The following is an 11,369-nucleotide window of genomic DNA, read 5'->3' as shown; positions in this document are numbered from 1 at the left end:
GAGTCTGAATCTGTGAAAGCTGCTAATACTGAGAAAATACAGAGTGCTATATCAGATTACGATCCCGGAACAACTTAAGGGGGAGTCTGTTAGCAAAGGGGAGATTGAAGAGTGAAAAAGCCAGACTCAGAGTCTGAAGAATAGCTGATGATGGTGATTGAAGAGAAAGAGAGAGTAGACTGATCAAGACTGAAGTTCTGATGTACTAAAGTCTCGTACTGAAGACTCCGTCAACATCCAAGGGGGAGACTGTTAGTGCATATGTCTGTTGACTTCGTCTTAGATCATGTCAATAGCTTGTATAGGGGTCTAAATGTAAATTTTTGTTATTTTGATGTAATTCCGCTCGAAATGACACATGGTCATTTCAAGGGAAATCAGAATTAATGTGATTCCGCTCGAAATGACACATGGTCATTTCAAGGGAAATCAGAATTAATGTGATTCCGCTCGAAATGACATGTGTCATTTCAAGCGAAATCAGTAGCCTATATATAGGTTTGTATATTTCTCATTTGGCACGGATTCCAAAGTTGTATACCGAACTGCTGTCGAATTTTCAAGTGATATATTAATGAGAAACAAGTGTTAAAGTGATATTCTTCTGTTTTCTACTCAATTCTCTCTGTTTCAACACTGTTTGTTTGTTTTTGCCACTCAAACAGTGGTGTATTGACTTTAATTGACTCACTTGATCGTCAAATCGATCCTACAAAGTTGATCACATGAATCTGTTTAGGTATGTAGAGAAAATTTCTGCTTCATCTTCATCAAATGAGCATGTTGGTTCAAACGTTATCTCAAGTGTTGAAGATGAGTTTCTTAATAACCCTGATTTCATGCTTATTGGTTTCCTTGGAACCATACCAACGGTGTGTATTTTCTTATAAGTACCCTACATGCTGAGTTTTTTTTATAGTCTTTCCTAAATGTTATTATTTTTGTTTGATATTGATAGACAAAGAAGGTTTTGGTTCTTGGCACAATCACAGCTACATGCACTGATAAAATTTGGTATTATAATGGTTGTAACCACTGTAAGTCAGGTGTGGAGGAAAGATTTGTAACGAAAGAAAATGCGGATGGTTCATTTGATGTTGATCATGCAAAATCGTTGGTGTGTACAAATGATAAATGTGAAGGAGTCGACATCTATTCTATTCCGCGGTTTGAGATTACAGTTTTATTTCCTTATACTAAATACTAATATGAACCACACTTTTGTTATTAGTAATACTAATCATTTCATTTGTTTTTAACTTTGATAGGTTCAAGATACCTATTAGGGTGCAAGACTCTTCCGGTACTGTGTCTTTGACACTGTTTGTTTTCGAAGCTTACAAGATTCTTAAGAAAACTGCCAAAGAGTTACTTTCAATCCAAGATCAGGTAACAATTACATGCATTCAATTATTTGGCCATGCAGTAAATATAATTTAAAATTAATTTAAATTGTATGTTCTCAATTATGGAATCATTCTGCTCATTGTAATTTATATTAATTTTTATAAAATCATAGGTTGTTAATTCTGGAGAAATACCGAACCCATATCCCGAGATCTTTGACACATTGATTGGAAAGAGATATGCGTTCATCATAAGTGTTAAAGACTATAACATTGAGTGTCAGGTTGAAAACCATGGTATTTCAATGGCCACTAACGATGATGAGATCCTTGCCGCACTCTGCGCCAAATTCAATCTTAACTAGGTTTAAATCTGCATTATGTCATTCTTTTAATTTAATAGTCATATCGTTTTGAAATAGATTTATACCATTTTGTGTATTTTATTTTATTGTGTATTATGTACTTAAAGCATGAGCAGTCCGAATCGTTGGAGGTTCCAGATTCCTAAAGTTTGTCTACTCCTGTTGACCTTATGAAGGTACTATGAGAATTTGGTTATTTGTACTAAATTTTTTGAAATGTTAGTACTTATTGTCTTTTTATATCAGGATGAGATGTCATGCTGTGGTGACAATGTTACACCTGCATCCCAACCACTTGTAGGCACTAACAATCCCTCTTCTGATGAAACAAAACGTAATATTCGTGAAGTGTTCGATGTGGATGATGCATTAGGTTGCTCCTCGACAAAGCGCCGCATCAGTGATGAACTTTCTCAGGATGAAGATGCTGGTGTTTCGACGCTTTTGATTCCAAAGATTGAGAAATAGTTTTTTCTGTATTTTCAAATACATTTACGTGTTGATTTCATATGCTGTTGCCATGTTGAACTTATGGTTTTTGTTTTGTTGCTTTTGGGTGTTTGGTGGGTTATGTTTTGGACTGATTGTCTAGTTTTGAATTCCTGAAAACTTATCTGCTTATTATACTGTTATGTTCTAATATTATAATGACTATGACCTTTCTTTGCATATTATTATGTATAATGTTAAATAAATATTGAGATGTTCAATAGTCAATATTTATGTTTAAAACTTATGTGTATGAATAGGAGCAACAATTTATAATATATATTGTATAAACCCAAATAACAACTTTTTTATCTACAAACATTTGTAATCTTTAAGCAATTTTAATCTTATTATCTTATCTCATAATTTATATAGGATTATCAGTGGATGTGGTTGTTCTTTATTGGTTTTTACCGTTATCCCTGTCCACTAAGATTTAATAAGTATCTGTCATATGTTATAGTTTATAAAAAATATTTAATTTGTGCCTATTTCTCCCATTAACTTATTTAAGTAATCCCATTCAATAGCTTTTTTATATACTTCAAATTTTGTCTAAGTCATTCAAAGTATGTTGTTCAGAAAAATCGTAACCAAGTATGAAGCGTAAATTCAAACCCATTTTATTTGGTTTTTTGTTCGGTTTATCGATCCACGTTTTATTTTATTTGTTTTGTTTGGTTTATTAAGATAACTGAAAAAATTACCGTTTAAGTTAATTATTTATTAAATAAAGATAATAATATTTTATTTTAAAAAATCATATACAAATAAACCATAAACCTAACCGATGAACATCCGATTTACATTCCACAAAGATTACAAAATTTGTTGTTAAGTTTTTTTATCAATGTAATAGATTGCTTAGAATAATTAATTCAATAATTTGAAACAATTCTATTTTGCTTTTCATGAAATGATATTTAATTACAAAATTATAAAATGGAATATTATAATTTATTGAGGTTATGTTAATCCCTAGGTATGACATATTGTAATTCAAAATTTAAAAACCACTGTTTTCTTCTATTTTTTTAATGTTCCTGATCTTTTACTCTTTCTTCTTTTGAAGGCATCTCCTTCTTTCATGTATGCAATGTCAAAGAATTCACGTTCATCTTCTACAGCTGCTAATTCATCTCAACGAAATTTACATAGTAAGTGAAATTATAACTTCTTAACTCATCATTTTCCAAATCAAAATCAGCTTTCAGATTGAAATCATAATTCTACTTGGTTTTTTTGTAGGTCCTCTTATGAGAACTCATGTTTCAGATATCTCTAGCAGATCTCCTCTTTCAGATATCACAAATGGTAATAGCTCTTGAATTTGATTATAAGTATACTTTTTTCCGTTTTATGTTTTAAGTGGACTGATTCTTGTGTTTCGTACATATTATACTTTCTCTGTTATTTAGTTACTTCACCGAATAAAAGGCGTAAGCTTCGAAAATTAATACTTGATAATAAGAAATTAAAGAATGCATCGTCATCATCAACGAATGTTCGTAACATCTTTTCTGACAATGCATATTTGGTCGAATGTTCTGATACTACGGATCAACATATGTACTCCATTGCGTGTCGAGCAGTTAGAAATGCTACTGGTTCTTTAATTTCAACTACACCAGGTTTATATTTTGTTTCTTTATTATTTGTTTTGATAAATACATTACTAAACCACATACCGGTACTAACATGAATGTTTTAATATTGGATGTTCATATAACGGCATTGACATAGGTACACCTCTAGATAGCAACCGTCGATATTCCATTACTTCTAGCATTATTAGCAGTAACAATCAGCCGATATTGGGTAGTAACTCTACCCTTACACGGCTGTCTTCTGGTAAACGTAACCTCGAGCGCAAGAAGCGTGATAATACTCCTGTACCTATGCTCTCTTTGGATTCAGATCAAGACAATGTGTTCTTGTGCACTGATGAAGATCATTATAAAGGGATATCTAAAGGTTTTAACCTATTTTATTGTTTTAGGACATTTGTTGTGTTCCCCCTGTAATATAACTCTCAATCATTTGTGAACAGATTATTTGGACCATGGTGACCAAGTGCTTACATGTCAGCTTTGTAGTGCAAAATTATGCACATCAGAAGGTGGAAAAGGTCGTTTAACTATAAATAAGCTATGTTATAGTATGTGTTGTGGTTATGGTAAAGTTCAGCTACCGCCTTTAAAGGATGCACATGCGTCTTATCAAAATTTGTTTTCTTCCTCAAATGCAAAAAGCAAGTTCTTCCTGAAGAACATAAGACGATACAACTCTATATTCTCTTTTACATCTATGGGTGGAAAGCTTGATTCTAATATCAACAAGGGCAATGCTCCATTTATATATCGTATCAGTGGCCAAAACTATCATTGCATGGGGAGTCTCAAGCCTCCAGCTGGAAATGAAGCTAAGTTTTGTCAGCTATACATACATGATACCGAAAATGAAATAACAAACAGACAGGCATTATTCAGGTACGAGTGATTTCTAAGTTCCATTTTTATTCTATTAAAGAACAACTAGAAATTTAACCATTTGTAGTTCGCTATCAGTTGTTAAGTACCATCACTTAATTATGGATCACTGATTCTCTATCCATTGATTACTACAACATTAGTTGTTAACCATTTGTAGTTCACTATCAGTTGTTAAGTACTATTAGTGTTTTAATCACTAGAAGTGCTTACAAGTTTTTCATCAGCTGTTTCACTTAACAGTAGTTTTACGTAACAGTAGTTTGCTTTATTCATTTTAAATTCATGATTACAATTAAATCCAACATAAATGCACACTTGCATTATGTTAAACATACAATATGGACACAAAACGTCATACCAAGAAATTTTCTTGACAGAAAGGCATCTTCACTCTCTCCAGGTGAATTAGATAGAAGGATATCCAACTTGGTAGACTTGACGGAACTTACAGACTCGATAACAAAAAACCGTAACATACAACGAGTTTTCGAATTTCTTTGAGATGAAAACTCAAGGAGTGAGTGGTGCACTTCGGAATGTAGCTGATAACCCCCTTTAGTGTAGCTCTTCGATTTTCTTTGAAATTCCAATGCTCGCTAATTACATATCTGCCACTGGGGTTATATTCATTCAGATGCACCAATCAGCTTATCTTTTAGCAATTGATCGTTCTGATCAATCACTTCCTTATGTGCACCGCACTATCTTCTAGGAGGTTGTCAAGTATTCTCGCCAATGTTTTCGTAGTTGGTGTTTTGTGTATCTTTACATCCACAACCATTCTGTACAATAAAAACATCCATAGTAAGACGGCTGATACAGTACTTTCATAATGCATATACGTATACATATATGAGGAACCCAAAACACAGTTGATCTCATATGAAGAAAACACATTCAAATGACCAATACGAGGAACCCAAAACATATAGTCTTTAACCAACTTTATATGAGAAACAAAACAACAACCATACCCAGATTTCAACATGAACAGCAGAGACTTAAAAAACCCAGATTTCAACATTAACAGCAGATACTTAAGAAATCTGACCCTGTTTTAATCGATTGTATATTTTAAACATTTCAAACAAACTATAACACAAAAATAATCTTAGATAAACGCCAAAAACCAAAAACCCAGTATTAATAAACAGAGAAAACCAAAAACATCACAAATAAACCTTCATAATAACCAAAACCCAAACCTCTGTTTTGATACCCGAGCCAAAAACCCACAATAGTTAAACAATATTTTCACACAAAACCTGTTACATTCTAGCATATCAAAAACATATACAGATAAGAAGTGTAAAAACATCAGTGGTGAAAATGAGATATCATCAAACATCAATAAACATCAAGTTACATAGGGTTACACAAGCATCTAACAAGAACAGAGGGTAAACCATAGTGTCGATCATGTTTTAGGTATGTGATTTTACCTTGGATTGTTATAACAACAAATGGTCGGTGAGGAGATTCAATGAAGATGAAGATTATGAAGATGAAGATGATGAAGATGATGATCGGTGTTGGGAGAAGAGATTTTCAGATAGTTTTAAGAAGTGTGATCGGTGTTCGGGAATTAGGGATTATATGTGTTTATCATTAAGGGTATAAAGGATATTTCACAATTGTCAAACAGTCAAACAGAGGGAAGTGTGACGGACGGACTTAAACTGTTATGAATTTATAAATTCATGGGCTCAAAAAACCAAAAAATGAATTTAGGGGCTCAAGTTGATGTTTCACACATACCACAGGGACGCAAATTGCATTTTTCTCTAAACTTAAATGTTACTTTTTCTCAACATATTTTATAATTTTGGGCTGGTATTAGCAGATGTTAACCACTGCTCTTCCTTAACACTTAATCCTTAATCCCTGCTTCTGTATCCACTGTTTACTGCAGCAGCAGTTGTTAACAATCTGTAGTTCACTATCAGTTGTCAAGTACCATCAGTTTTTTAATCACCAACAGTGCTTAAAAGTTTTCCATCAGCTGTTTTACTTAGTACTAAACTGTTTTTCGTTAACATTTAATTATTAATCACTGATTCTCTATCCACTGCTTATTACAATAGTTATGTTATGTTAATGGTTTGTTGTTTTTTTTTTCTTTTAACAGCAAAAGAACCAAACCTTCATCGCCTGCTGATAAAGAACTTGATGTTGAAATGATAGAGTATTTGAGGGCTTTATTAGATTCATAAAATATGTTGGTTACGACATATAGGATGGTCAGAAACCATTTTCACCAATCTCTAGATGCCAACCTTAGTCTGCGACTAATTTATAGAAAAGAAAAAGACGGCAGGACATATAACTTACCCACCACATCTGAAGTTGTTGCTTTGGTTGTCGGAGACATATATAAAGCTATAGACCATCGTGATATCGTTGTCGAGACTCAGTCGGGAATGCTGCAGCGTATTAGCGAATTACACCCATCGTATCTTGCTCTGCAATATCCATTACTTTTCCCATATGGTGATGATGGTTATAGAGTTGATATTCCTCATAGAGATTTTATGTCCACACAAAAGAAAATAAAACCAAAGTGCACAATGAGAGAATTTTTTTCATATAGGATTCAAGATAGAAATTATGGCTTTTCCTTAATTTTAAATGGGCGAAGGTTGTTACAATAGTTTTTGGTTGATGCGTACACAATGATTGAGAGCGAAAGATTAAAGTACATCCGTAGGCAACAAACGAAGCTTCACTCTGAAACATTTGAGAATCTTTAAAAGTATAAATCTAAAGGTAAGGAAGTTTTAACAGATACTGGAAAGCCTGTTATACTTCCTTCTTCATTTACTGGTGGTGCAAGATTCATGCAACTAAATTACCTCGATGCAATGGCCTTATGTAAGTGGTATGGGTACCCTGATTTCTTTATAACTATAACATGTAATCCTAAGTGGCGTGAAGTAAAAAGATTTCTAAAAGATTCAACCATCAAAGCCGAAGACAGGCCTGGCATTTTGTGTCGATTGTTTAAAATGAAGCTTGATTCCTTACTCAAAGATTTTAAGGATTCCAAGTATTTTGGAGAGATTAACGCTGGTATGTTATTTTGTTTTCACATCTTATCCTCTAATGTATATTTTGTAATCAAGGTTATTAACTAATAAATCTATTTATTTTTCCTTTTTATTTAGTTGTTTATACAGTATAATTTCAAAAGTGTGGTCTTCCTCATGCACATATATGCTTATTCATGAAGGTCGATCACAAACTTCCAACCATAGATCACATAGATCCATTTATTTCTGTTGAGATTCCCGATAAAGAAGAAGATCCTAAACTTTATTCTCTTGTGACTGATTATATGATTCATGGTCCGTGTGGGAATGCTAATTTGAATTGTCCTTGCATGGTTGATAAAAGATGTTCAAAAAACTTTCCGAAGAAATTCACACCACATACAACTATTGATTCAAGTGGTTTTCCTGTATACAGAAGAAGAGATTCAGGTCATACAGTTATAAAATCTGGTGTTAGATTAGACAACAGAAATGTTGTTCCTTATAACAAAAGGCTTTTGAAAAGATATCAAGCACACATTAATGTTGAATGGTGTAATCAAGCCGGTTCAGTGAAATATTTGTTCAAGTACATTAAAAAAGGTCCTGATATAGCTACTGTGGTAGTTTCTGGTGATATAAGTTCAACCATCAAAGAAAAGCCAAAAGACGAGATCAAGGAGTATTATGATTGTAGATATATTTCAGCTTGTGAGGCATCCTGGAGAATATTCTCTAATGAGGTTCATTATAGGTATCCTGCTGTTATGAGGCTTCCCTTTCATTTGCCCGGCCAACAGAATGTTGTGTATGGTGCGGATGACGATATTGATAATGTTTTAAGTAAACCTTCTGTTGCTTCTTCAATATTTGTGCAATGGATGAAGTTGAACGAGACAAATGAAGATGCTAGAAAGCTGACTTATGTTGAGTTTCCTTCCAAATTTGTTTGGATACTTAATGATAGATGTTGGCAGATAGGTAAGTCGTACCAGTGTGTTGGCCGTATTCATTCTGTATCTCCTGCATTGGGCGAACCTTATTTTTTGAGGATACTACTCAATAAAGTTAAAGGGCCTAGATCATTCGAGGAGATACGTACAGTTAACGGTCAATTATTCCCAACTTTTAGAGATGCTTGCTATGCGATGGGACTCTCAGATGATGACAATGAATATGTTGAGGCCATTAAAGAAGCAAGTTTTGAAGGACATGTTGGGTATCTTCGAGCGTTATTTGCTACCCTGCTTTTGTCAAATACTCTATCTCGGCCAGAATTTGTTTGGGAGAATACGTGGAAATACTTAGCTGATGATATTGTTTATAGACGTCAAAAAGAAACAAATATTTCAGGTTCTGATCTATTTTTTTAATTCACATACTGCATTTTGATTTTTTTATTTAATAATGTTAATTATTTTGATTGGCTAGGTTTATTGCTTCCTGAATATCAGATTAAGAACCTTACTTTGTTGAAAATTGAAAACTATTTAATTTCCAATGGTTCATCATTACGAAGGTTTGTCACTATGCCATACCCTGATGACAATTCCTTACGTGATGCTTCTAATCGTCTAATCAATGAAGAGCTGTCACACGACCTAGATGAAGTAGAAGCTGAGTTTAACAGGTTGCATCAATCTCTTATAGATAAACAACGAGCGGTTTTTGACGAAATAATGGAAGCAGTTGTAGGGTGTAAAGGAGGCCTTTTTTTGTCTATGGTTACGGTGGAACTGGAAAAACCTTTTTATGGAAGACTTTGGCTTCAGCCGTTCGATGCAGAAATGGAATAGTTTTAAATGTGGCTTCAAGTGGTATTGCTTCGTTATTAATTTCCCGTGGAAGGACAGCTCATTCTCGGTTCCATATCCCCATTAATCTAACAGAAGATTCAATGTGCAATATTAAGCCAAATAGTGATATTGCGAGATTATTAAAGGAAACCCAATTAATTATATGGGACGAAGCACCGATGGTACACAAACATGCCTTTGAAGCTTTAGATAGAACGATGCCCGGCGTATTTTCGGAAGGTAGGAGTATTCGTTCGGATATTCCTTTTGGAGGTAAAGTTATTGTATTTGGTGGTGACTTTAGACAAATACTACCTGTTATTCCTAATGGTACTAGACAAGAAATTGTTAGTGCATCTTTAAGCTCTTCATACATATGGGCAAAATGCAGACTCCTACGGCTGACTAAAAACATGCGTCTAACTATTGGAGCTGAAAGTTCGAATATGGAGTCTATCAGAGAATTTGCAAAATGGCTTATTGATATTGGTGAAGGAAATGTTGGAGATGATAATGATGGTGACACCATTATAGAGATACCAGATGATTTACTAATCACCGATATTTGTGACCCATTACAAAGTTTAATTGACTTTGTATATCCTTCAGTTATTGGACAATTTAGGATTCCTGGATTTTTTTCTGAGCGAGCAATTCTTGCACCCAAAAATGAGGTAGTTCATGAAATTAATGATCGATTGCTTTCGTTATTTCCTGGTGATGCGAAAGAGTATCTGAGTTCTGATAGTATATGTCAAACTGAACAAATTCTTGATTCTTTTCAAGAAAGCTTATACTCAACAGAAAATTTGAATGCTCTTAAGATTTCTGGCTTGCCTAATCACAGATTAGTTCTTAAAGTTGGTGTTCCTGTGATGCTTCTTCGAAACATTGATCAACAGAAAGGGTTATGTAACGGTACAAGGCTTCAAATTACTTTTCTTGGTAAACGAGTTATAGAAGCTGAAGTTATATCTGGTGGGAACATTGGCACGAGAGTTTTTATTCCAATGATTAATATGATCCCGTCTGACAAAAAAATACCTTTTCAATTTCAACGAAGACAATTTCCATTATCAGTTTGTTTTGCTATGACAATTAACAAGAGTTAAGAACAATCGTTATCAAAGGTTGGTCTTTATTTGAAAGATCCTGTCTTCACTCATGGTCAGTTGTATGTTGCATTATCGAAGGTCAAGACCAGAGAAGGCGTTAAAATACTAATTGTTATGGGTCATTTTCTGCTCATATATCCTGGCTAATATATTGACTGTGTTTCTTTTGTTTATGACCAGGATACCGGATCAGGATATTGGTAACATCCTGATGTGATATCCTGGTAGTAGCTAATAAAACCAGTTATATAAAAGACGTTGAACCCGGAAGAAGTAGACTACAACGTTTACTTGAGGAATATTCGAAGCATCCCGGTTTAATAGGATAGTTAGTTAGTTTCTTTTTACTATAAATAGATTGATCGGATCAGATTAAGTCACACACTCTCTTTCGCATACTTTGCTCTCTAGCTACTAGCAATTACTACACACAAACACTTGTACTCGAATCACATTGTAACACCTAGTTGATACGCATCATATCCTGCACTGTATCCTGATATTTGTAGTAATAGAAGAACAAGGCAGCTGCGATTGTCAGCTCCCGAGGTTTTGTGCCGGGGATCCAGATTGATCAAGGGCTTTCCTCGTACATCCTGTGTCATCCTTTACATTTTTTGCTCATTGTTTGATCATAGATACAGCTCTATATCCTGATCCGTATCCTGAAACTATTTTTGCAAACAACTTAACTAGCATATTTTCAACACACATTTCTAGCACGCTACTTCACTTAA

At 34.0% G+C, this 11,369-nt stretch overlaps 2 protein-coding genes across 2 annotated transcripts; both read left to right on the top strand.

Moving 5' to 3' along the window:
- Nucleotides 1-725: 725 nt before the first annotated feature.
- On the top strand, nt 726-9,517 carry LOC110901544. The gene is made up of 17 exons (XM_035982324.1): nt 726-872; nt 959-1,167; nt 1,269-1,389; nt 1,520-1,630; nt 1,958-2,141; nt 2,576-2,592; nt 3,273-3,357; nt 3,449-3,514; nt 3,619-3,831; nt 3,944-4,174; nt 4,251-4,689; nt 6,821-6,877; nt 6,929-7,191; nt 7,459-7,761; nt 7,857-7,867; nt 7,922-9,074; nt 9,153-9,517. Exons 1-17 carry the CDS (start codon nt 726-728, stop codon nt 9,515-9,517), a joined length of 3,975 nt encoding a protein of 1,324 aa, XP_035838217.1.
- Nucleotides 9,518-9,696: 179 nt separating this feature from the next.
- On the top strand, nt 9,697-10,629 carry LOC110901543. The gene has a single exon (XM_022148363.1). It carries the CDS (start codon nt 9,697-9,699, stop codon nt 10,627-10,629), a length of 933 nt encoding a protein of 310 aa, XP_022004055.1.
- Nucleotides 10,630-11,369: the final 740 nt, after the last annotated feature.

Source organism: Helianthus annuus, chromosome 13 (genome assembly GCF_002127325.2).
Source record: "Helianthus annuus cultivar XRQ/B chromosome 13, HanXRQr2.0-SUNRISE, whole genome shotgun sequence".
NCBI lineage: Eukaryota > Viridiplantae > Streptophyta > Magnoliopsida > Asterales > Asteraceae > Helianthus > Helianthus annuus.
The sequence above is the reverse complement of the archived record's forward strand: the minus strand, read 5'-3'. Positions and strand labels throughout refer to the sequence as shown.

Coding starts and splice junctions, on each gene's coding strand:
- LOC110901544 (XM_035982324.1), top strand. CDS start 726: ATGAATCTGTTTAGGTATGTAGAGAAAATTTCTGCTTCATCTTCATCA. Junction 3,515..3,618: donor TCTTTCAGATATCACAAATG/GTAATAGCTCTT, acceptor TCTGTTATTTAG/TTACTTCACCGAATAAAAGG. Junction 3,832..3,943: donor TTTAATTTCAACTACACCAG/GTTTATATTTTG, acceptor GCATTGACATAG/GTACACCTCTAGATAGCAAC.
- LOC110901543 (XM_022148363.1), top strand. CDS start 9,697: ATGGTACACAAACATGCCTTTGAAGCTTTAGATAGAACGATGCCCGGC.